Source organism: Myripristis murdjan, chromosome 14, assembly GCF_902150065.1.
Source record: "Myripristis murdjan chromosome 14, fMyrMur1.1, whole genome shotgun sequence".
NCBI classification, from domain to species: Eukaryota; Metazoa; Chordata; class Actinopteri; order Holocentriformes; family Holocentridae; genus Myripristis; species Myripristis murdjan.
The window spans coordinates 29,557,286-29,584,889 of NC_043993.1; the positions used below are offsets into that span (position 1 = coordinate 29,557,286).

The window sequence follows — 27,604 nt, forward strand, 5'->3', positions numbered from 1 at the left end:
GAGACTCCCCAACTTCTTCTCCTCTGCTTCCCTCTCTTTTCCTGTACTGTACTCTCACTGCAATGGTGGAATACACACACCAAGCTGGAAAGAGGAAGGAGTCATCTCTGAGGACAAAGGCTGCATCAGCATGCAAGCTCATGGTGAACCTTCTGGGACAAGAAGTCAGATTGTTATTAATGATCCCCTCCTGTTCAGTTCAGTCATGTATGATTATCTCCACCAATCACAATCTCAATCACATGGGGGTAACAACTAATTACAGGCAACTGACACAACCAATCCAGGCAAGAGAAATCACTGGAGGAGGCCTTTAAAGGACCAGACCAGTGATTCTACATGTTCAGCCTTATATCTACAAAATGTAAGTGCTTCATGTTTCTGCTAAACCTTTTCCCAAATCAAGCAGTCGTATCTTAGACCTCTGATATCATTTTTTCCTGCCTTTTGCTTTCCATTTGTTCCACTATGATATGAAAATGAACTTTCAGAGACCGCAAACTTCCTTCCATCACCGTCATAAAGTTGTTCACATTCGTTTTCCTAAAGGCAGCAGCACTGTTGTGTTTGCCCTACAGCCAATTAACAAGGTCAGTTTTGTGAATGGTGATGACTTTGTTAGCTTCAACCAAAACCTCCAGGGTTTCCCCCAGTGCTTTATAGGCCTGGCGGGCCGCCAAGCTTTTCTTGCCGCATCTGGTGATACGGTTGAAAGCGCAATGGCGACATCTTATGGTCGATACGTGAACACTTTCTTTTTCCGAAGTCGGAGGAGCAGTGGAGGAGACGATGAGCCCGCTCGTTCACCCCCAGGCCGAGGGGAGTGCATCCCTGGCGAGCCGACCAAGCCACGGCTCGATGATGAGGCAGAGCCAGTGCGAGTTAGCACGGATGTTAGCACGTCATCAGAGCACAAATTACCAGGATAATGCCCACCAAGTTGCGCCGCTATGCGGAATATGGCAGGATTTTACATAAATTGAATGAAATATCGTTTTTGAGTGGAATATGAACGTATGTCTGGCAAAGGCACAGAAGATTTCCAGCTACTGCAGCGCACTGACATAGATTGTGTAACAAAGTGAAGAGTCGCCACTCTGCTCTATTTTCAGTGGCTAACAGCAGTATACTGGCTTAGCTTGTCTATTCAGAGAAGAGGTATCACTCTGGCTTATTTTTCAATGTATGTTATCACAGGTGTCTTTGATAAGTAATTTACATTTTTAAAATAATAATAATAATTTAACATGTTGTTAAATTATTGGAGTCAACCCCCCCACCCCCAGCGGCACAACCAACAGGCTTAACAAGTTTTCTGGGGGAAACCCTGACCTCACATTTTAAAATGAAGGGATTTTGATTATAAACTGTGAAATCTTTAGAGCCTCTGCACGTTTTGCAAAATGGTTTGTTGCCATGTAAATTGTGGGAAGGGAACTTTGTAAGATACCCCGTTCCTGTGTGCAGCATCACTGTGATTATAATATGATAACACTTGGATAGTCCCCGTTGATGTCTAGCATTTGTGAGTTAAGGTGCAAATGGTGTGGTTGTTCTTTTGTATGTTCCCTTTTGAGATCTTGGTGGTAAAATTGTAGGCACAGACTTCAGGGATTTGAAGTCGATAGCATGAAATAATTTCCCAGTTCGGGATCAACAAAGCAAATCTATCAATTTATCTATCTATCTATCTATGCGTAATAAAACATTTACTTCCATTGTTAATTTCTATGTGAAATAAAACATCTTACTGTGTTTGTTAACAGTTGCAACACTCATCAAAAATACGTTATACATATACCGGTCGACCTTTTCACTGCTGACCAAAGATATATTTTGCATATTTTATTATTGGTTGCCAAGAAAAATGTAACGGCAAACTGGAAGAATGTTAAATCACCGACTGTGGCTGAATGGAAGCAGAGGTTGAGACAGGTGTATCTCATGGAAAAAAATGACTGCATCATTACAGTTGAAAATGGACCTTTTTGATCGGAGGTGGAGCATGGTCAGAAAATACCTTTTAATGTGAACTATTTAGGTTGTTGAGGCTGTTCTTTAAGTAATGGAAATGGACCCTGACACGATGTGAATTTACCTTCTTTTCTATTTATTATCTTATCATTTCTTCATTTATTTATTTATTTACCTATTTATATATTTTTTTTAATTTACTTTTGTTTGTCTATTTGTTTATCCTGTTTGTTCTTCCTTATTACTACACTGTGTAATGTATATGTATATTTGATATACATTTGCATCATATGCAGCAATATCTAGGTATGTGATATGCTTTGTACTTTTTTTTTTTTTTACATCACTGATCTTGTCTCAGATACTGTTCAATGGATTAAAAAAAAATCTAAATAAAAAGTTTAAAAAAAAAAAAAAAAATACGTTATACATTTACCATAAGATTAAACATTCTTACCGGCGCCAACGGCTGCCACGGGATCTATCCTCAAACACAATCACTAACACACTAAACCAAAAGTGAAAAATACATTTACTGGACGTAATACTGGGAGTACAGCATAAACATACCTGTTTGAATGAGTCCAAAAATAGAGCAAAACTCTGTCATGGGCTTTCAACACGCCTAACATGAGAAAAAGGACAAGCATAAGCGTGTATCTCATTAGATGAAACGGCGAAAACCAGCCACATAACGGTTACTAAAAAAAAAACGGTTTTAAGCTAGTTTTTTAAATTCTCAAAACTCGCTTTAACTGGCAGAATGCACAACAAAACTACACAACCCATCTCCAAGAACAATATTATGCATTAATAACCTGCTGTGTGCACTTAAACCAACATTAAAATCTAAAATTAAAACTTTATGATCGCGCTGGCCTGAATACATACCTCTCTCAGTCAAATCCAGCGCAGACTGACGAGAGACGGGGAATGAAGCAGCATGTCTGCTAACGGTCAGTAGAGGGCGCTAAATCACAACTTAATACAGTACTCCCAATACCAAGTACAGAACAAATGAGGGATTTTGGTGAAATTAATACATATTACAACAAAATACATTACAAAAGAAACAAAAATTACAAAGATTAGTAGTAATTTCTTCTATCTGTTACACTTGCTTGCCTTCAGGTGTTGTCAGTGTCTTTGATTGTCCATTCAGCGGCACTGATGAGAGTCCACTGACGGAAAAGTTTGCTGTGTTTTTCTTTTAATCTTACTTCTGAGCACTCCCGTCACAATAAGTGAAGATGAACATGGTGCGTGTTTTTAGGCTGCTTAATGTGTTCTGCTTGGTGTGCAGCTTGTTACCGACTTTCTGAGCTGAACTGTATCGGGTCAGGATCGATAAAGCTCATCTGCAATAACTCTGAATGTTTAAATGCTTTCTGCAAAATGTCTTGATGCACTAACAACTCGATGCTCTGTGTGAACGCGGTGCTTCAGTAGGGTTCTGGGAGATATCTGTCAAAATGAAGACACAGCATGTTGGCGTTGGCATTGCAGAGGGGTGTTATTGAAGTCAAGTCTTGCTGGACTGAGGGAATATTGGAGAAAATGCAATTTAGTGAGTTAATTACCTCGGCTTGGATTTTTAAAACCTAGTTTTGATCCTGTTTGGGTTGTTACAATCCATAGTCTCATAATCATGTAATGGTTCATAATTGGCCAGAAGACTATAACTCACTGGTATGACACTATTTTGGACTAAGCCAGCCAAGCTTGGATTGACCCTCATGTTAATGAATTAATTCTCACTGGCGGAGCTGACTGCAGCCTCTTGACTTGCATACCCAAAAAAGCAGAAACAAGCAGTTGCAAAAAAATCCCTTTCAGGCTGCACTGTAGCAATGGAGCACAGAGACTGCTATTATACAGGTTCCTGCAGTGTGTCTGTCAGCATTCGCCAGGTGGCCTTGGTCACTGTTTTGACACCAAGGTGAAGGTCTGGCGGTGGTGAGCTTGTGCTTGTTTGCGGTTTCATACCTACACACTTTGGCTCATGCTAGGTGTGAAGTGATGCGTGAATCACTCACTCTGTCACTTGATCACACTCGCTTTCATAGCTAATTGGTTCATGTCCTGTCGGTGTGTGAGTTTTTACATGGTGAGGGCTGTCAGCCTCATCAAAACCAGGAGCTTGTAATTGAGAGCTGAAATAAACCAGTGCGAGGATCTAATGCCAAACTGTACATGAAGGTAGTAGTAGTAATTTATTTATAAAAGGTGCCCAGCCTGCATGAGCTAACAAGGCACTACCAAACATAACAGACAAGAACAAGAACATAATGAGAGTGAAAGGACAAGTGTAATAGACCTTCATTTGTGTTAAACAAAGTCCAAACCAACCAATCCAGACATCACAGCTCTAAAACATAACTTTGCCACTTCTGAGGCACAGACTGATCCCTAAACTCCTAACTCTTTTAAACACGAGGCATCCTCATGCACTGCTGAGAAGCAACACAAACTGAGCTAGGTGAAGCACTTTAAACGGGAACTGAAGTCCGTCATTCATCAGTCAAGGAAAACATCCTGCAGACACTGTTAAGAAAAGCCTATATCTGGAATTATAGCTGCTGTGCAGCAATGGTCAGGGCTGGGCAATTTTAGGCAATTCTGAGCAACAAGTGGAGAATAGGAAGATGGCATTCTAATGTGCATTTTGTATCAGTCAAGGCTTGAACACACAATTTCTGGCATGAAGGACAATGCTCTACCTCACTGAGCTAACTGGCAAGTGTCAATTCATGTGAGGCTTCACAAATTGACTCAGCCAGTCACATGATCGCAGCCGCCTATGCATGGAAAGGCAGATTTCAAACCACTGAAAAAAAAAAAAAAAAAAATCAGTCATCAAGACAAAAATCTGAAAATACACATCTTGCATCTAGACAGCATGGAGATGTTGGTAATTTGTTTTGAACAATGATTGATTTTTGCTCCATAAGCGAAAAACTGACTTTAATTGTGAAGGGTATAAAGGTGTCTTCAGTATTGGGGCTACATTTTGATGAAAGTTGCAAAGCTGTAGCACATATGATTGATTTATTATAATTTTTTTTTGAAGTTTTGAGGCTTGCTCTAGCACCATCATCAGGACTATTGGCTTGTATTTTTCAGCTTAGGAAATCTGGCATGGGACTGGACCTTTGTGCAAAGTCTGATGAGTTTTGGCACATGGGAATGTTGCACAAGCTGAGGCTTGAACTCACAATCTTCGACACAGAGGACTGGCCTCTATCTCACTGAGCTAAAATTTCATATGTAGCTTCACAAACTGACTGAGCCAATCACTGACATGCAGGACAGCAGCCATCCATGCATGGAAAGGCAGATTTTAAACAGCTGTCAAAAATTCAGTTATGAACACAAAAATCTAGACGGCATGGAGATGTTGATCATTTGTTTTTAACAATGATTGATTTGCTCCATAAGTGAAAAACTGATGTTTAAAAATGCCATTCTTGCATTGCAATTGTTCACAAGGGCAAAATTCAAAATGCTGTCAAAAATTGAGTTTTTGAGATAAAATTCTGAAATTTGCCACACATCATCTACCATGACTCCAAAATTTTGTCAATTTTTTCATGAACATTGAAGATTTAGTTGCCAAGAATTTGCAAGTGTATGTTTACGGTAGCTACTGCTCACAGTCAAACATTTTGATGCACTGTAGGCTCAATTTTTGATAAATCAAAAATCTGTGTGGATCGTTTGTGTAGGACACTTTGAAGATGCTCTGTAGCAGGTTTGGTGACATTTGAGCAAAAATTGTGGGAGGAGATAGGTTTAATAAGTTTTACAGTTTTTGAAAAAAATAGAGTGATGGATCACATAATTTGCAAAAGGTTTAGATGTACAAAAGTTTCTTCAGTATTGGGGCTACATTTGGTGAAAGTCGCAAAGCTGTAGCACATATGGTGGATTTGTTATGAATTTTCAAAGTTTTGAAATTTAGAGGCTTGCTGTAGCGCCACCATCAGGACTATTGGCTTGTGTTTGCATCTGAGGTAATCTGGCATGGAACTGGACCTTTGTGCAAAATTTGGTGATTTTTCACACATGAGAAGTGGGAGGAAGAAAGAAAGAAAGAAAGAAAGAAAGAAAGAAAGAAAGAAGAACACTCAGGAATACAAGAGGGACCTGGCAGCTTAGGCTGCCCGGCCCCTAATTATGATATAGTGGACAATAAAAAAAAAAAAAAAGTGCATTTCATTTTCAACCTCTCCAAGGTCACAATTTCTGTTCTCCTCTGGAAGTGAAAGGAAGCGTGAAATGTATAGCCTGGGTTTTATCTTCATTCATCCTCAGTCTCTGTTTGTTACACCAACAGCCAACAATCTCCAACAAACTTTGAAGATCATTTTCAGTCTCTGCAAGGAGGTCGGTGGGTATTACACCCGGAGCTTTGTGTACATTTAGATGACAATTCACATCAATCCTATAGGTTTTGAATGCATGGACTGTAAGGGAGTCTTCGGTCTCTAAATAATGATGACATTCTGAATCGTGGAGCTGCTGTGTTCGCAGTGAGCTGGGGACTGAAAGGTGTAATGATCCAGAGCGATTCTAATGGAAAAGTGCATTTTCTGCTTCATGACTGTTACCACTACGAGGAGATGAGGCTCATTTGGGTGTAAAAGCTCAAACAATGCCTTATTGTGCCTGTAAAGTCAGTCTCAAATTTGTTGTCAGTGGAGCAGAGCCAGTTTTGACATCACAAATGATACACTTAATTAGATTAGAGGAGCAAAAGAGACATTCGTTTGACTGAAATGTCTGAGGTTACAGGAAAATGTGAAGTCTGTTTTAATGTATTTTTGCTATTTTGCACATCTGTTCTTGAGATTTCTGGGGGAAAAAAGACTTTGTAAACAGTAAATAAACCAAATTGTTTGACTCATGATGATTAATATTTCAAATGAGGCTATTTGAGATATCAGTGAATGTTTGGTTTATTCCTTTTATATGGACATCCTCATGATTAACACAGTGCTGCAAATAATACATGTGAAAAATCCATATTGGATGTGGATTGAAACAGCAACAGAAAGAGAGAGAGGAGATTAATTTTTCCTTCACAAGATACAGCACATGTCCAAGTCTATGTGTGTGTGAATGCATGCACAGTATGCACAATTTTGATATGATATTTTTATAAGCCGATCCCCTGCACTGAAACCGACAAGACATGCAAATTCACTGTGTTTAGAATATTAAGCTCATATAAAGTCAAGTCATGTATTACAACAAATAATTCTCCCTGGTACTTGCCAGAGGCAAAGGAAATAAATAACAAGTCAGTAGCAGAACGCAGAACAAAATTAGCACAAACATGATTTGGAGATCTGCATTAACTCTTGAGTCTCCTGAAGAGCATAGCAGTGAGTTAAAGCTTCATTTGTAAAATTGAACCTGAGTCTATAACTTGTTTACCAGACCAAATGTATCAATCATTGTGTTTCATAAAAAATAAGCCTTTACCACAACTCAGCTGACAATGAGTGAAAAGAGAAGAATCAGCACCTCCTATTGGTGAAATGCCGTCAGGTTTTTCATGGCAGCTCAGCAACTTTAACTTCAGATATTCACAACAAATAAAATGTTAAATAAAATTCTGGGGGCAAAAAATAATCTCATCATTCTGTTGATTTCAGGTGTCATATATTTTGGCATCAATTTGGCAAAACAGAAAATGCACACATAGTAGAAAATACAGTAGGATATAACAAACGGATATGACACCATGTTTCACATTTTGAAAAATATAGAGACAGACTTGTGAGTTGACCGTGGGCTACAGTGATGCAAACTTTTGTGACACATCAGTGGAAAAATAGAAAAGAAAAGAAAAGAAAAGAAAAATCAGTTCTCTTGGACATGTGGGGTCATTTTAATGTTTTTCTTTCTTTCTTTCTTTCTTTCTTTCTTTATTGAGTTTTGACTGCAATTTTAATTTGTTAACCCAAGCTTCTTTTTGGCAATCACAACAAAAGTTTATACAATGAATTGGACATGATGTGTGAACATGTGGAAAATGTGCAAATGCAAATTCCTGGCTCTGAGACAAACTTTTTACTCTTATAGCACCAACTAATTCTGTTGTTACCACTAATAGATCAAGAGTTATGGGTCAAAATGTAAATATGTTATTATAGCACCACCATCTTAGTAACTGGTATAACCTTTGTTGCCTGCATAGTGACCTAGCTGCCAAGTTTGGTTGCTGTAGCTCTTACAGTTTTGAAGTGTCAGATGGAAAATTAATCAATCATCAAACAACCAATCAATCAATGACAATAGGGCTCCAACACCTTCAGAGATTGGACCCCTAATTATGATGCCGAAGCTCCTCAAACAGCTAGATTCATTCGATGCAGAGTAGTTGTCTGTGTCAGGACAGTCTGCAGTACCTGTGTGTGAAACATACCCATGTTGAGATAATGCATCACATTAAAGAGTGACCAAGGCTAAATGTGACAGTTTGAGTCCAGCTGAAGAAATACATAGTCGAATGCAACTGAACTGCATGCAGTGTCTGTTTATGTGAGTCTGTGCTGCTGTCACAAGGGGGCGCTGTTGGTTAACTCTTCTTCATATATGAAGCTAAAACAGTGAATGAGAGGACACAAGCAAACAAGAGTTGACTTGAAGTTTAATGTTTAAGTTTAATAAGTCAATAACACTGACATTAAGATGAATTGTTTGTGCTATTTATTGAGTTGTCAGTGCAGCTGGAGATGTAATGATATTTGCATTATTTAATACAAAAAGCATTTGAACCAGAGAAACAAACAGAAAAAAGTTGTTACCTTTGTGGAAAACAGGCCTCGTGCTTCCTCTTCATGTGTCATGTGCTCCATAACTCCTTATGAATATCTTCAGGGTGCTCCAGTGTGTTTTTCTGTAAAAGACACATACCACTAACATCTCAACAAAATTACATATGGAGACAATGAAGGCTATGGTGTAGAAAACAAAAAAAAGTCATTTAGTTACAGTCTTGGATACTGACATAAATCTTTTATTATAATGTAATCGACATGTGGGTGGATGTATGAATAGCGATACATGTGCTACTTTAATCAAAATTTCCTTGATGTTTTACTTAGAGATAGCCTGTGATTTTGTAAGTGTTGAATTTTGTTTTTATTTGTTTAGGTAAGCAGCTATTTATTGCATGCGCAGATTACCATAATGATAGTGCTTTACTTTTTTGTCAGTTGTTTCAGATTGTACTGCATCATGCTGCTCAGTTTTGCACACTGGTGAGATATCATTTTATTTGTTTGCATGGCTTTTTTGTGCTTGCCAGAAGATGTTTTATATTGTATGAGTGGATGTTCATCATATCAATTCATTGACTCCAGTCATCATGAAATCGCCTCTATCTGCACTTTAAATCTACCAAGAGGGGTTAAAGCAAATGCAAATGCAAAAAAATAAAATAATAATAATAATAATAATAATAATAATAATAATAATAATACATTTTTAAAAAATGAATGTCTGCCCGGTGAAATTTCCTGCCAGTTGGTGCACATGCTCCAGTGCCAAGCAGCGGCCAGTGCTTTAAATATGCAGGCTTTTTGCTGCATGCCGCATTTAATCTTGCTAATGTGATACATAATGAAGTAAAAAATGGACAGACAAACTTACCAGAACTACAGGAAGTGAAAACAGTGATGATAAACATAAATCCCTGCGTTTAAAAAAACAAAGAAAAGCCCAATATATTATTGACAGAATGTGAACTGGATGTAATTGGATTTAATAGTGCAGACTCAAGCCAGCCTCAAGAGTGCAGCATTTCACTATAAACACACCTGCTCCTCTGCATGCTGCTGTGTGCTGTGATCATATGTGCACAGTGACTGGATGCACAATGTCAACATGCTGCACTGTAAAACACACAGCTCTTACAATGAAATCCCCTCTTTCTTACAGGAGATTAACGGACATATCTGATCAAGCTCGGGAATTATATGTGTAACCTGTTTTTGTTTTTTTTTTTTCTGAGGCGCAATCTGTTTGCTGACAGTGATATTATGGAATTACATGTTCAGAAAACTCATAGTCTAAGCTGCATTAACAAAAGCATGTTCATAGCTTAAAGAGAGAGTCCTATCAGTGATTGCTGCGTTCATGTCCTTCAAGACTGTCCTCTGGAAAAAAAAAAAATCGACCCCATGTCATTTGTGCAAGCAGATCATTACAGCCTATAGTTATGTTTTCAATCACGTGACCTCTAACCTCTGGCAGCACTGTGGTGCAGTATTAATCAAGCCTCTAAATCTATGTAAGGAGGCTGGTGGGGTTGCAAATGGGTCGGTTAACTTGACTTTCACTCCTCTGATCCGAAATTAAAATCCAAACTCCAAACAGAAAAACTCCTTTTGGTCGTATCAAGGCTCATTTACACATAACGCTAAATATGAATATCAATACAGATATGAAAACAGATACGGACGACAACTTTATTTCTGTGCATTTACAGAATGTTTACGGATGCGGACGAAACGGAGCAGTACCACCAGAAGTCAAGGGGGGGCAGTGTAGCCAATAGATTAAGCGGGACCAGTTTATGAGCGAGAAGAAATTTAAAAATTTGATAAAATTAGAGAAAAGAATTCTCACCGACCACTGCCGCCTACCACGCCGCCTCCACTTTTGCCTCTTTGTAGCATTTACGTTATTACGACCTCCTCCACTATAACCACGTTTGTTGTTGTTAATAACGTTTGACTCTGCGCTGCCCCCTAGTGGATGTATCGCTGAACATCCATGCCAACATAAAGGACGCATCAAAGTATGTGGGCAGTGACGGTTACATCATTTGACAGAGAAATATTTATTTTCTTACGTAAAAGGAGTGTAAATGAGCCTGTAGAGGGTGAGAACAAGTGACGTATGTGGTTGTGTGGGTTGGAGGACTTGTTGTGTTCCTCACATGGGAACACTTGACCTTAAGGAAGCTGCGTGTGTGTGAGCCAGAAAAAGTCCAGCCCCAATAAAACATAGGAGATTCACCTGCCGCACCACAGCTTTAAAGTGAGACAGCAGTCTAAAGGACCAGGAGCAATAACAGCGCAAGAACAGAGAGGGGCATTAAATCTAGGGGGATATTACACTGTGTCAAATGCTGGCTGCCAGTGCGCTGCAGCCAGGCGCTTTTCTTCGATGATTCCTCTCCGCTGTCAGGGCCAATTTACACGGACCCCGCTGCCCCCATCTCATTTCATCCAGGACTGAATGTAAGTGATTTTGCTGTGGGCAGGTGTATCGCACTAACAGGTACACCGTGAGCTTTCACTGACCTGACAGAGCAATTAAATCACTTTCACAGGCTTTTCTGCTTACCACCCCCTGGGCTAAGACTGTCATTTGAGCATTTAGCAAAGGAGGGTTTCTGTTCTCTCCTATAAGGGGAGGGGAGCAGCGAGGGTTTTCTCTGTGGCGTTGGGGCTGCGAGCGGGTGGAAACAGTGGATTAAGCTAAGGGTCACAGCCTTGCTGACGGGATTTTTCTGAAAATATAGCCATGCCCTGCAGCAATGTTTTTTTCCCTTAAATATATAAATAATATTTGACATCATGACTGCAGCAATAGTGGAAAGGATTGTTCTACACACGATAATTCCCACGTAAAGGTTGGATCCCCTGGGCCTTAAAATGCATCAGAATTTTTGTCAGGATACATTTTAAAGCTTTTAGTTTGCAGAGTGATAACTACAGCATTGATTACAAAAACTAAAAATCCATTAAAAAAAAAAATTCCGAACAAAATTTCATGCATCAAAAATAACAACAACTACAAAATTTCATCAAATTTCATACATAAAAAGACAAAATAACAAAAAATGAAGACGACAGTCAAAGACACACGGACTAGATAATAGAATCAAAATGACTATAGAAAAAAAAAAGACATGGGTGAAAATGATGGAACCACCAGAAGATCCATGAAACGACATGGGAAATAAAAATGAAATGAAACCAAAATGACTCCACTCATGGAAATGAAATAATCATAGGGAAGCTAACTGGTAATGAGTGGTAATGATAGGTTTTCTGCCAGTGAGCGGAAATGAGAGTGTGTGTGTGTGTGTGTGTGTGTTTACTCATGCACAGAAGTAAACAAGCAGGAGAGAGAAAATGTGTGGTATATTCATGAAAAAAAGGGCTGGATTTCTTAAATAGGTTCTAATCTAGCGTTAAGCAAAACGATGGGTGAACTGTGACCTCCAGTCAGTGAACCACCAATGTATGTTATATCACAACATGTATCTATATTTTAAAGGCATTAATCCATGTTTCATTGCCCTTAACGGACCCTGTTATACAACTTAAATCAACTTGCCCCTGTTTACTACTGTGTATACTCTGAATTTATGTCACGAAGATTTATGTCAGCCGGAGAAGCTGGTAAACTCTATTCTGTAAATAAAAAAGATGGGTAAAGAGAGCTTAGGTGGGCTTAGCCTCCAATACATCCCTGACCCTCAGGCTATATTTAATACTGCTGAGAGATGTAAAGCCACGTGACGACAGCGAATCCATGGAAACTATAGATAACACCCATGTTAGGCTGACAGGCTGGCTGGCAAATTAGACAAAAATAACATGAGATTTAGGTTCATTTCTGATTGTGACTTATTTTATTCTTATTTTATTCTAATTTATGCCTGTCATGGTAGTTGATTCAAGAATTGATCCACATGCATTTTAAGCCAAATGAAAAAAAAACATTCAGAACTGTCTATGGTTCAGTTACAGCATTGGGATTAAGACCTGGTTGTAAAGCTGACACTCTTGAGGATGCAAAAGATATATGTGATGGTTGAATGTGGTAATATTTTGTGGGTTTTTTTTTGATGGCCTAAAATTACCCAGAGTCACCTCAAGGAAAACGGTGGCCTCATCAAACTTTGAATCAAGCAGCTAGATCACCTTGAGGGTCCAGAGTGAGGAATAAGGATTAATAGACATATTCAGGATACTGGAGTCTATATGAAGCATTATGTCCTTCACCATCTGTTTACCAAGACAGCAATCTACTAACATTTATACTGACCAAATATCATAAAAAAAAAAAAAAAAAAAAAAAAAAAAAAAAAAAAAAAAATCAACAAAAAACCCACTAAAATCCTAATATAATACAGTTTCTTTTAAATGGACTTATACTACTGTGTAGTATTTTCTTCTTATGGTGTTACTATAGATTTTTTTGTTTTTTGTTTTGTTTTGTTTTGTTTTGTTTTGTTTTGTTTTGTTTAATTCTGATCTCCCTGCCCAGCCTCCAAGTAATCATGAAATTTAATTTCCAGTTTTTATCCGTGGACACAAATCTGGACGTGACAGTCAGCACGACTTTCAGAGTAATGTATTTCAATTGGAAGTATTTTCAGTTTCATTCCTTTTACACGCACCGTGGGCTGAGACAGTATGACTTTAACCGTTACTTTTCTCTTTTCCTAACCTTAACTGTTACATTTCTTTAACATTAACCATCACCTTTTTCAAACTTTAACCATGATCCTTTTCTAACCTTAACCATTACTTTTCTTTAACCTTAACTGTAACCATTATCTTTCTCTCACATTAAACATTACCTTTGCCTAATGTTACATTACCTTTTTTAACATTAACCATTATCTTCTTCTAACCTTAATCATGACATCTCTCTAACCTCAACCATTACCTTTCACTTAGTTTAACCATTACCTGACCTTAATTATTACCTTTCCCTAAACTTAACTATTCCCTCTCTTACCTTAACCATTACCTTTTGCTAACCTTAACCATAACATTATCTTTCTATAACCTTAAATATTTCCTTTGTCTAATGTTACTATTACCTTTTATACCTTAACCATTACCTTTCTCTAACCTTAATTCGTGTCCATGGACACAAATCTGTAGATTAAATTCCTATTGCTCAAACTTGCGTGAGACAGGGTAGGACGTACATTATAGCATATCTGCAATATGTTTGGCTGTAATATCTTCATAGTACTTTTCTAAAATTAATAATTTCAGTTGTATTAATTATTTCATGACCTAAAGTTAATAAAGAGGGGTATTACCCTAAATTTTTGTGTTTATGACACTAAGCTTCGAATGGCAGTGTGATTAAAAAAAAAAAAAAAAAAAAAAAAAAAGCCAAACCCCTTGCACATTCTTTTGAAAGCAATTACATGTTTACTTGTATTGTGTGTGATGGAAAATGACAGACGTGTATGTTACTTTGGTAAATGATTCATCGCCGACATGTGCTACCTGTTGACCCTCGGGGTTCAAAGAGACATGAAAGGACAGGGCACGTGAAGGTGCTTGTTAACCGTGGATCATCTATTCAAGTTGTGTATGGAGCTAAAAATTGTGCAGAAAATCCTCTCAGAGTCCACAATGGAGACTGGCCTGGACCGTCAGCATTCCTCCATAATCTCACCCCTGCACACACCCAAACATTTGTTCACATTCACTCTTCCTTTTCATTCCATCACACATCTCTAACCTCACCCTGCTCTCTCATCATGTTCAGTCACACACACACATATATATATATCTCCATATCTCAAAAACACTGGCCTATCATTTATATCTCTTCACAAAAGTAGACACCCAGTCAAACTGTCACGACACTGTAGCTTTGCTTGCAGTCACTGAGAAGCTGATTTGTGGATTAATTACACATTTATGTATCTTTTATGTGCACGTCAGCGAGTGAGCTAATGTACCAGCTCAAAATCCCAATGCACTCTTGATGAGATCGTCTAGCCCATTTTTTTCTGAAGATTTATCCATTGAAAGTCAAGTGACATGAATTCTACATATTTCTGAGAAGCTCAATATGACATTTCCTATAATTTCCTATGCTGGATTTGGCTGTAACTGTTACTTAAGCTAAATTTTAGATTACACAACCTGAATGCAAATAAAATCAAGTATACAATGTTTGAGCAGTCGTTTATGCAGAAATAACTTTTAATTCAAACTAATGATAACAGCTCTGAGCCAGAAAATCGCTAATATTTCAGGGAAAAACCAAACGAAGCTGGATGACAGCTCTAAAACAGATACATCTAAAGCTTGCCAAGTAAGCAACCTATAATGTCTTTGCTTGGTCAATAAGCCACCAAAATCTTTACTGTTTTATATTAATGAATGCAAATAAAATTCATTGTGCAACAGCGTTTGCACCACAGTTATCCGTGCTTTCACTCCTAATTCTTAATAAGTATGTAAATGAGCTTTTTACAGGTAACGGTTATGGAAAAACAACCAGTTGTGTGGCTTCTTTACTGCCTTCTACTAATGCATGGTCAGAAAATCACCGCCTTTGACCCCCCTGTTGATGAGGGAATGCCTCCAAGTGCGTGTGTATGTGTGTGTGTGTGTGTGTGTGTGTGTGTGTGTGTGTTTAGCAGAGGGCTCCGCAACTGTGCATGTGTAATCTCACGGCCATAAATTTGTTTAGGCAGGAAGAGGCTCCCAATGGAGATGTTATTTTCAAGGCAGATTGAACATGCTTATCTTTCTAATGGCTAATGAGCACCTAGTAAAAAAAAAAAAAAAAAAAAAAAGTCAGGGAGCACTAGTAATAAATCATCTTATATAACCAGTGTTTATAATTGGAATCCAGGAAGAGTAGTTTCCTCTATATCAGCTACGATGTGCACAGGTGGGCCGGTGCCAAGGGAGTTTTTGCTTTGCAGCACTTACACTGTAAACTATTGTGCCACAAGCTGATTTTCAGCTGGTTTCACTGTAATAACAAGAAAGACTTCCAATTATAGCAAAACACACACAAACAAAAAAAACAGTGTTTGAAAAGATTAGTGAGGTGTTACATTCCCATGGATTACATTCCCCAAAACATTTGAAGACCTTACAACATTTATAGCCGTCGGCACCACTGGCACTTTTTCAAGTACCAGCTAAAAAGATTTACTAAAGTGCTTTCAGGGTCCCTGATATCATTTATTCACTTTCACTGACTCATACGTGACTTATTCCTACCCCAAAATAAAGAGATCAATGCAATGCAAATGTGGTATTTCACACTCAGTCCAGCATTGGTCATGGTCACTCCTGAGGTGGAAGATACAGTTCAGAGGAAAACAACTATCTTCTCAAACACATGGTGTGCGGAACATTTTTTTCAAAGTCTTTAAAGGGTTATTCAACAGCTTACATATCCAGTATTTGCTGCCATAAAATCCATTCTCTGCAGAAGCTTTAATATGATAATAGAGAGGCTTGTACTTTGTCTAAAACACTGTTCAGTAACAAGCAAGCAGCCTTCATATCTGATGTTTGCTGTCACAACATTTGCTATCACGTTGAACCATATCTCTGCAGCGGACTGTGTATAATATAAAATAATTAGGTACTGGAATGACTTGGTCATGTGATACCAGCATGTAGTTAACATTTCATTATAAGAAAGCTTACATATTAAATATTTACTGTCATGAATGTTCGTCTTTGAGAGAACCATGCTATGACAATAGAGTCTCCCTGGATAGTTAGTGGAAGTTGAGAGCAAGCGTTTGTCTTTCACTAACTGGGCACCCAGAGAGAGAGAAAGAGAGCTGGTGGTCCGTTTCTCTCTTGAAACATTGTAAATACTGTATGTCTGTCGCTTCTACTTGGGCCTGAGATTATTTATGCTGCTTGATTATATTTTAATTTATTCATAAAGTCAGAAAGTACACGCTCACCCCATTCTGTTACAGTTTTGTGTATTTGCTCCCGGAGATTCAACAGATTTACATGGTTTGTTTTGTTTTGGTTTTTTTTCTGAACAATTATCAAGTCACAGTGTAAAAGCATTTTAGCTCTTTCATCTGATAATAAAGTTCAGGTCAACCATGCTGGCAGCTGCAGTGGGAGACTTGGCCAATAAATCAGCATTAATGCAAACACTTCGCATACAGTATTAAAACTGTGGTTAAAGCATTGTCGCGTTCCTGTTATTCAGTTGTTCTGTCATACTGCACAAACGTAATACCACATTTATGCAGATGATACACAGCTCTATATATCACTGTGCACTGGGAATGAGATGAGATAAGAATAAGATGAGATTTGCAGCTGCACAGACAACAACTTTGTCCTCACTTAGATTCCCTCTTTCTATGAAGCAGCGACCAGGTCAGAAACTTTGGGTTAATTACGGATGCTGATCTGAATTTTCAAGGTCACATGAAAGGAACAACCCATACGACCACTTAGGTTGTTTGTTTCAACTCTCTAATATGCCAACAGGAGCATTTCCTGAGCAAACTACCTAGCCAGCCAGTAAAAATTCAATTCAATTCAATTCAATTCAATTCAATTCAATTGTATTTATTTATATAACCCAGAATCACAAATTACAAATTTGTCTCAAAGGGCTTTACAGGAAAAACAACATCCTCTGTCCTTAGACCCTCACATCGGATGAGGAACAACTCCCTAAAAAAACCCTTTAACAGGGAGAAAAATAGGAAGAAACCTCAGGGGAGCAACAGAGGAGGGATCCCTCCCCAGGACGGACAGACGTGCAATAGATGTTGTAGACACAGAAAACAAACAACAACAAAATACGTGGTTAAGGTTAGGAAAAGGTCAGGGTTAAGGTTACAAAAGCTAATGTTCGCTATAGCTGCCTCATAATGAGCACTGATTTAGCTTGAGACAGGTTTTGATTTCAGGTCAGCTGAGTTAAAGTTGTGCTGATTGACCCATCCACCAACCCACCAGCCTCCTTATGCAGACTCAGTCGCTCCCTTAACTCTACACCACAGTCTCATTATTTACAGGATCGCTAGAGGTCGCTTAACTTTAAAACATAATTATAGGTCATAATAAGCTGCTGTATAAATGCCCTATGTATTTGTATCTTGCAGTCTCTATTGAAGGTGGCACAAGAACTGCATTCCACCACCTAAAATTATTTCTAAAGTTAGAGCTTTCCTGTTACAGTCAGACTCTAAAAAAAAAAAACTTGTTTGTGGTTTTATCACCAATGATCTCGGTTCTGATCATTAAGAAAACATTTTGGGTCGACTGCAGCTCGTTCAGCAAGCTTCAGCTCGGCTGACTGAGACTAGAAAAACTGATCGTATCACACCTGTTCTCAAAGAGCTGCATGGTTTCCAGTAAAACCCCGAATTCACTCCAAGATTCTGCTATTGGTCTATAAATCTCCTCTTGGTTTGGCACCACAATACATTTCTAATGTGTAAGAGCCAGCTTTGTCTCTCAGGTCTTCTGGCTCTGGTTTTTAGTTATCACAAGGATAACATCAAAAGCTGGAGAGGCAGTTCTGTGCCCTCCCCATTTATAACCACTTTTAAAACAGATTCAAGACTTCTTCTCACTATTGGCGTTTGTATGGGGGTGAGGGGTGTGAGACCTGTGCTGCTTGATTTTAATTAGATAAAAGCTACTTATTGCAAAGTTGATGCAGAGTTGAAAAAAAAAAAAAATTCTCTATCATTATTTATTTTTTGGATGAGGGGAAATAGCAGACATTATCATCAGCTGGTTTTCCACACACTTCTGACAATCAGCAGCTTGTATGGTTCATCTAAGTGATAGGACACAGATGAAGATATCCAGAATTGCCCAACACTTGACTTTCACTTTTTTTTTATTGGAAATTTGAACATAATAGTCACATATTCAATCTGACTGTATATAGTTCATTCAATCAGTCGAGTTTGCTTTGCTGCACAGGAATGTAAGCCATTTTTTACATTGACGTTCAAATCTAACACAAGAAAGTGGCTTCCCTGCATGTTTGAGTTGTAGTCGCTGTTTATTTTATTGTCTCTGAGAACATCATGATGTTTAACACCAGTGAGGAAATTGACACAGAACCTAAAAATAAAGATTAAATCCTCTGCCCGTTAAACCGTTTCGAAATCATTCTCTGCCCACATATCAGCACTTTAAATTTGATATATCATTAAAGCGCATCATGAAATTGTTAAACCAATCGGTGATAAACAGACGTCAAGAAAAACCTCAAAGCGTTATCTGCCTTGTTTGGTTCACCTTGGTGGGGACAGCGAGCTTGCATGATGAAATGAAGAGATGCAAACAAGCCAGATGCAATCTAATCCCAAACCATGTTAATTAGCATTAGCTCAGTGAGCGTCTCGCCTTATCGTGGGCAAACAGAGGCGGGGGGGCTGAGAGAGAGCAGCGGAGCAGACCCGGGTGACACTGAGCCTAGCATACTGTACCCGAGCATCTGGAGGCATGGCACAGGGCCAGCCCATATTTCTCTTTTTCTATCTCTGCCCAAAGCGGACTTGCCTTTCTGTACAGATGTTAGCACATTACAAGCACATAAGTGAGGTCAGCAGGAGGAGGTCGGGAACCAAATCGGCAGTGACGCTGGCCTGGCGCCACTGCGGGGGTGCCAACGGCGCACTCTGTTGCTCAGATGAGCGCCGACCCAAACGACGGGGCAATTTGCTGGCATGAGCATCCCGTGTACCATGTACGCCAGGCATGCTGGGATTTGTGACAGCTGTGGGCAGAGAGTAGAGACATTCGGTCAGTCTTGGCAACTGGAAAAGAGGGACAGGTGGAGCAGGGCTCATCCGATTGAGTCTTGCATGTGTGAGGGGGTTGAGTCGGCCAAAGCCTCATATTAACATCATAATGCAGAAATCCAGAACGTGACCCCTATCAGGGCTGTGTGATGATGCCTGAAAAGAATAAAGGCAAAGCGAAAACACGGACCAGTAAGGACGCATGACAAGTTTCCTGTCAACCCCAATCCCAGAGGCATTAACGTGGTTATTTCACTGATGAACGGGAAAGCTTACAAGCAAGGCTGGAAAGGAAATAGTTATGCAGATAAATGTAATAATCACTGATTGAAATCCTGATGAAAAAAAGAGACAAAATAAACAAGAAACAATGATAAGTAGAGGGTGCAAGAAGTACAGTGTTTCCTTCCTTAACAACATTGGCACTAACACGGGACAGAGGTCACGTGTAAGTTCTTATGATAAGACAAAAAAAATGCATGGGAAATGTGTTTGTATTCATATTTGCTGCTGCTCTGTCTGATTAACTCTGACCTTGGCCGGTGCATTAAAAGTGTTTAATTAATCCGTTTCCATACTATCCCATTGGGGTGACAGGTTTTATATCATCAGAGAGGTTTTGAAACAAGCTTTTAACATCTCTCCTACATCACCTTTAATTAGGTATTTATCTTTAACTCAGTCAAATTGAGTGTGCTGCAGAGTTGAAATAGGGTGAGTAATTTTTTTAATAAATGCCATACAAAAATTTGACTATACATTCTGTATAATTGTAACTTGAACGCTTTAGATTGCCGCTCCAGTTAAGCTTTTTTTTTTTTTTTTTTTTTTTTTTACCATAAATTATGCAATTTGTTATGTTCCCTGGCTTATGCAAGGAAATGCATCACAAATGAGACTCTAGGTTTTTAAAAAATGTTCTTTGTTACTGGTCTGCATGCAGTGATTCATCCGTTTAAATGAGCTAGGCAAAGCTTGTTTTTTTTTTTTTTTTTTTTATTTGGTTTAAGAGGAAGCATAAATTCATTATATGAATAAAACATTGCTGCCATCTTCAATCCATACAAAAAGTTATTAAATGTGGATGTGTAGACTCATAATGACTTATGCATATTTCTCCTTATCAGATTCGATTAGCAGTGTTTGAATGAATTTCAGTGCCTCCCATGTTGAAATGTTAAAGTGAAGTGTGAATATTGTTTGCTAATCATACAAAAGAACACAGCAGATTCACAATTATTATTATCACTATTCATCATGAATTTACAGTAAACGTATTGAAATATCTTAACCTTGGACTGCAGCAAAAGCTTTTTGCAAGAGTGGTAAAGTAGTTCTGATTCAAAATATCACTATGTTCCCTGAGCTTATTAAACCCTCTCTCAAAAACATGGAGATAAAAATCCATCAGAGTTTAAATGTCTGAATTTCAGGACACGTCTGCCAGACATCCATGATTTAAGTGCAGGGGTTTATGAGCCTCAGGAAGCTTCAGTCTGACACAAAATGCAGCGATCCTGATTGAATCGGCTAGTTTCTGATTTCTATTAAGATGTGACCACCACGAAGGGTAGAAATCAGAGAATATCACTATTGTGCATACAGTGTAGGCCTACAGTGAGCACTGATGAGGTGAAATGTTTTGCAAACCACATCTGAAGGTGGTTTTAAAATGCGATTCCACTCATATTTCTATAGATGCGTCTCAGTCTGAACGCTGTGGCTGCTCAGATCAACTGTCTTTTGCGTCACTTGCAACGCGACAAATCATCAAATCATGCATCAGAACGGCTGAACAGAATCCATGCTGCTACCAGCACAGCGGTATGAAAACACCACAGAGAGCAACAGACACTGAAATAAATCGTCTACTGGCACTTTAGAGGAGGCTGTACATTTCTCCCACCTCTGCGTTGGAAAGCTGCGTCTCCAGCGTACGTAGTCACTGACGCCTACGTTGTTACCACAGCAACCCATGCAGATAGGTTGGTAATGTGTGGGACACACAAAATAAATAGCAGTGCAGTCAGTCTATCTTACAGATCTGACCTGAGAAACAAATCTGATTTGCCTGCAGTCTGAGCAAGGCCTCCACACTAATTCAGAGAAATTTGAAAATGCCATTTACGTGTCAAATTGTATTCTGTCTATAGTGTTTTCACAAAGTTTTCGAAAAGTTGGCCATCCATACAAAAACACAGGTTCCAGCCAGGATCATGTGACAGTCATACATTATCTGTCATACATCACAAAAAAACCCTCGGTTGTCACCATTTTCTCTGGCCACACTGCAACGTTAAACCATCATTTTCAAAAAAGCTCTGTTTTCGGTCGACATAACATAGCATATCTATCTATCTATCTATCTATCTATCTATCTATCTGTCTGTCTAGTTAACTGGCTAGCTATGTAAAAATACACAATCACAATATTCAGGAAATTTCATCAATCTGCCCTCAAAATTAGATTCTTCAGATTTCTTGATTTTCTTGATTTCTTGATTTCAGTAGTTTTTATCATCTGAGCATTTGCAAAGATAATTTAAGAACACCAGTCGGTTTTACTAAGTCCAGCAGTCCACCTTGGACCTGCTCAGCTGAACCGATACACGATAAGCCAGGTGCCCAACACAGGATTGATAATCTGGGTGCATGACTAAATTTAGCAGGACCTTCCATGTGTGGTAGACAACATGCCCCGCACGACAGCAGAGTAAACACACGGTAACGTCAGTGCTGAGTAATTGTTTTTCTGGAGCGGCGCTGGCATCGTGCAAACAGATGTGAAAAGCACAGCTAGGTCATTACATCGAAAAGAGGCAGAAATGACAGATGTGCAAAATTCAGCTTGATAGCCTGAATAGCTTATATTAGTGACCATGAGCAGATTAGCAAGGTCCATTCAGTCTGTCAGTTCACAGTGGTTGGTGTTTGCGTGTGAGTGTTTGTGTGTGAGTGTGTGTGTGTGTGTGTTTGTGTGTGTGTGATGGAGAGAGAGAGAGAGAGCACATGCTTGACAGGCTGGTTAAGGAGGGTGATTGATGTTTTATCTATGACACTAAATTTTACTCGTATAAAAGCCTATTTACTGTTGGTGTTGTTTTCCCCCTTAAGAGCAATGCCACCCATATAAATTAAAGCCACTGAGCTGTAGCTGCATTGACCCTCAGCTAGTTTGGGCTGGAACTTTGTTGGGATGTCCTCCTTTTGTTGGATGTTGGAATGACATAAGACGAGGGGGGGAAAAAAAAAAAAAACTCCCTCCCTCTGACAATCAATTTTCTTTTGGCTCCATCTCAGCCTCTTGCTTGTCCTGTTTATTACAAACTCTCCAACATCCTGGTTTCGAAATCATTCTCTCCCTGCCTTTCCGTATGCCGCTCCCTCATATTCCTCTCACATTTCTTCCACCCTCTCCTGCTCTCACATTTCTCATATCTCCCGACTCTCTTCACTGCTATTAATTTTTGATTCCGGCGTAACCACCTGCCTTCCCCTCCTCAAGATCCACGGCCAGGGAGGCTGTGAAATGCATCTTGTAAAGATCCATCCCGTCCTCTGCTCCGGCTCCGGGTCCATGTGTGGCTCGCTCATGCCTGCTGTCAGCTCCCATTACCTAATTGGAATTGAGATGCATCTGGCCTGCGTTTCTGTCTGCGCTGCACTCCTGGTGGAGAGAGCCAGCCTCCACAGCCTCCGCTTTGACTCTTACTCCACCCGAACCGCTGGCACACAGCCTCTCTGTCCCCTTATTTGTGGCCAAACAGGAGTTAAACGTGGCCAGGAAATGAGAAATGGCACGCTGCAGATCGCTTTTGACTGTGGCTCGCTCGAGTTAATAAGAGCACTTCTTAATTCATGAGATCTGTCATGGTACAGCGGCTTCATCTACACGGCCGGTAAAGTTTACAGCAGCCTCTCTACTTAAAACACTTTCTCTGGAAGTATCTGTGACCCTGTATCCTCAGGATCAACATGTCTGCAGCCTTGTTTACATGCATGTGGCACTGAGCATCATGCAGTAGACAAATGAGACTGGATGTATCCTGTCACGAGGCATGAGAAAGCTTGATCTGCTGTGTCGATTGTCATTTTTGATTCACCATAGCACCAGAGGAATGATTTCTCCTGTCCTGACAGATAGTATAAGTGGGCTATCGTAATGAAATGGATTATGGCTCATTAATATCCATTAACGTGGCTGAAAAACTACAGGCAATTGACCCAAATCTGGAAATATTTGAGGACAGCCTTTGTAAGAAAATGAGAGCTCCAACATGAAAGAAAGATCATTAATTGGAGGAGATCATGTTTCCACTCCTCTCCCTGTTCAGTATCCTGGTGCATTTATTATTTCACAAGTTCTTTGCCAAAATGCAAATGATGGCAAATCTGACAGACATTCATTTAGAGAGAAAGGAAATTATATATGGCTAAGCTCGCTGCTTTGGAAACAATGCAGGAGTTTTGATTAGAGGCTACAAAGTGGGTCCCCTCCTCCCATTTGTCTTCCTTAAACACATTTGCTCTCCTAAGCAGGGGAATCTTGTCTATCAGTCCAGATGGGGACAGATTGAACAGTCCCTGTTAAAGCAGATAGTTTGATTTTTTTTTTTTTTTTTCAGATATTTTAGGTGGCAGCTTAGCCATTTCTCTTAAAGGAGTCGAAAATAGCTTTACAATGAGCAAACGTAATGCGGTCAGCTTTAGTGAGATTTACAGCCTCGCCTTGAATAGTGAAAGGTCTTCAGTCCTCGGAGTGATATGCTAAAGGAGCGGTGGGAAAGCAGATATCTGACTCTTTCATTTTCACCGAGAATAGATGTGTAGCCCTTCTATGATGAGACCAAGAGCCTGACATAATTTTGCAAACACAAAAGCCTCAATCTCCCTGTAGAAAACTTGATCTTCTCCCAGTTCGCAACAGCAGTGACATGATTTTTGGACTAATCTGCAATGATAAAGGAAAACCAAGTTGGATTAAGACAGTTTCTCACATGCCAGAACCTCGGGGAGAACCAAATGTTGTCTAAGTGACAAAAAAACCCCGTTTTGATCAAACAGTGAAGCTACAGGAGTCGTCACATGGCAGTAAAAATGGTTTCCAAATTCTTCGTCCCCCTTCATCCCTTCATAATGGTAGCCTTGACCAGAGCTGATGTGGGGGGGAAAGTTAATGCAGGTTTTCATCTGATAGAGGTAAACCACTGGTGGTTCACAACATGAAAAATGCAAAACAGACCCTTACTGCATCAATTAAAGGAATACTTCACCGCCATAACTATATAGAGTATTTTTTTGTCACCTTAACAAAAAAAGGTTTCAATTCCCTGCCTTACAGGGAATGGAGCTTCCAAAAACTGTAGCCATTTGTGTTAGCACGGACATGTTTGGTGATTTTGACTCTCCAACATGATCAGTATATCACAGGAGTCCTGCTCACTCTTTGGCTGCAATGACACCCCACTTGGTGTGAGCCAAAAGGTGCTAATTTAACCAGAACACATTGGTTTGCGACAAAGTGAACTTACAAATGGAAAGTCAAGACTTGACTTACACTGCAGGAAGAGCTTGTGAATTTGAAAGGGACGTTTTTCATATCCGTTTTTGCCAATCACAGTTCAAGTTCCTAATATTTACCTCCATATATATTTATCAAATCAGTTTTGATAGTATAGTTTAATGGCTGTATAATTGAGCCCATTTTGGTGTAAAGTGGTTATTGCAATAGACCTTTTTCACAGCAGCCAGTTTGACATGAAATAGCAGGTAAACACGGGTGTTGCTAATGACATTAATTAAGGTTGTGTTCCATTTAAGTATACCAGAGCCTTTCCAGCACCAGGACCCTGGCTCTGTTCGATGCCATTAGTAACAGCCGTGTTTACCTGCCATTCCAGGTCAAAACGGCTGCTGTGAAAAAAACAACAACAACATTTTGACCAATTAAATTTTAGAGAAAATTATCATAGTAGCCTGTTAGCCAAAGTATTTTTTTTATTATTTTTTTTTAGCATTAACCAATATTAATTTATTCCAAAGCTGTTGAGAAAACATGCTGTCCTATGGTAGCTCAGCATAACTGTAGCTAAAATATTTACCAGCACACACAGATTAGCTACTTTAGTTGCCAAGCTACACAAACAGTGGATGAGCGAATTATATTCTCTTTTTCCAACGGCTAATGGAAAACACACACACACTTTCGCTGTCACCAGGAAAAAAATAAATGTTGGCATTTTATATTCTGCAAACCACGGATATGTTTAAACATCACATTGACAAGTGTTATAGCATAATATGAAGGGAGCAGATCAACAGCTAATGTAACGAATGTTAGTCAGCTAATATTAGTGAATGTTGGCTATTTTTTCAGAATGTTTACCATTTCCTAACCTTAACCATGATGATGAACCTTTTCCAAACCTTAACCATGATGACAAACTTTTTCTAAACCTTAATGATGATGATGAACCTTTATTATCTTAACCATGATGATGAACCTTTTTTTATCTTTACGATGATGATGAACCTTTTTTTATCTTTACGATGATGATGAACCTTTTTTATCTTAACCATGGTGATGAACCTTTTTTTATCTTAACCATGATGACGAACCTTTTTTTATCTTAACCATGATGACGAACCTTTTTTATCTTAACCATGGTGATGAACCTTTTTTATCTTAACCATGGTGATGAACCTTTTTTATCTTAACCATGGTGACGAACCTTTTCTAAACCATAACGATGATGAACCTTTTTTTTTTTATCTTAACCATGATGACAAAACTTTTCCAAACCTTAGCCAGGTAGTTTTGGTGGCTTACAAAGCAAACGACAGTGTCTTAAGTATCTAACGAGATAATGTTATGCTTCTCTACCTCTATTCTACTGGTTGCAGCTTTAGATCAGTTTTTAGACAAATAATTTTACTGAGTGTGTAGGAAGCAGCAGACAGAGACAGCAGATCATTACCTGCTGTCTGACTCAGTGTCTTGAGCGCTGCATAAGATTCACAGAGGCTTAGCAGTGGAGGATTTCGCTGTTTCGTTGCACCTCAGTTTGAGGTGAAAGTAACAGCACTTGAAACACAGATCAGGTTAGTGTGGCCTCACTGAGTTGTGAACGCTCAGCATACTCACAATGAAGCAAACACATTCTCTAAACACGCGCGCTTACACGGAATATAAAAAATTAATCACTCTCCATCCATCTGTACTTTTAAAAACGTGTCACGCTAATTCGCTCACCTCCTTACATAAAAAAACTTACCTCCAGCTTTCTGCCATTGGTGTAGTCTAACAAGGTAATGGATCACTGGGATGTTTTTGAAACCATGAAGCTCTCCCCTAGTTAGAGGAGCAGGCAAATAGGAAGGGACTGTATGGTATTATCTAAAGATAAGGTTGTGGCCCTCAAAGCCAGAGTAATCTATCTTTAGTGGCATTCTGACTGTCCACCCTGAGTCATATGCCGTTGCGTGACAGGCTGTGTCCACATGAGCCTCGTATAACCTTGTATGAAGGTCTGCCAGGAAATAAAACTTTGATTTAATAACAACACCCCACGTTTTCTAAAAAAAAGGCAAGTACACCTCACTTTAACTCGCTCCTTTCTGCCTGTGCTGTAATGACTGTCTTGTGTGAGCGGGTAAATGTGTGTGCATGGATGATCTCATGTAAGCTCACTGAGGGGGCTTCACCCGCTTCATCCTCGCTGACCACCTCCCACGGTGCCATCTGGCACCCATTTCAGATGATACAGGCGCACTCTCCATCCGATGGCTTGTTTACTTGATCGTGTGTGTGTGCGTGCGTGTGTGTGTGTGTGTGTGTGTGAGTCTATCTGTGCAGTGAACCAAGCAGCAGTTCCCCATTGTGCATGTAAACATCATGAACGTGATTTATTGATCTCACGTTTTATCTCAAAGCACAGCCTGGTACTTTTTTTTTTTTTTTTAATTTCTCCACATAACAGATAAACAACTGTAGGCAAGTCTCCGTGTTCATGAAAATAATGTTTCTGTTTGTTTGCTATACATAAACCCTACATTCGCGCACACACACAGATG

The 27,604-nt window shown here is 39.2% G+C and overlaps 1 protein-coding gene across 1 annotated transcript in view; it reads left to right on the top strand.

Moving 5' to 3' along the window:
• Positions 1-719: 719 nt before the first annotated feature.
• The window catches only part of LOC115371009 (junctional adhesion molecule C-like), a 78,753-nt gene continuing 51,868 nt past the window's right edge, over positions 720-27,604 (top strand). Inside the window, exon 1 of the mRNA XM_030068125.1 lies at positions 720-893. Within this exon, the coding sequence (XP_029923985.1) occupies positions 720-893 (174 nt within the window). The remainder of the gene's footprint in view (positions 894-27,604) is intronic.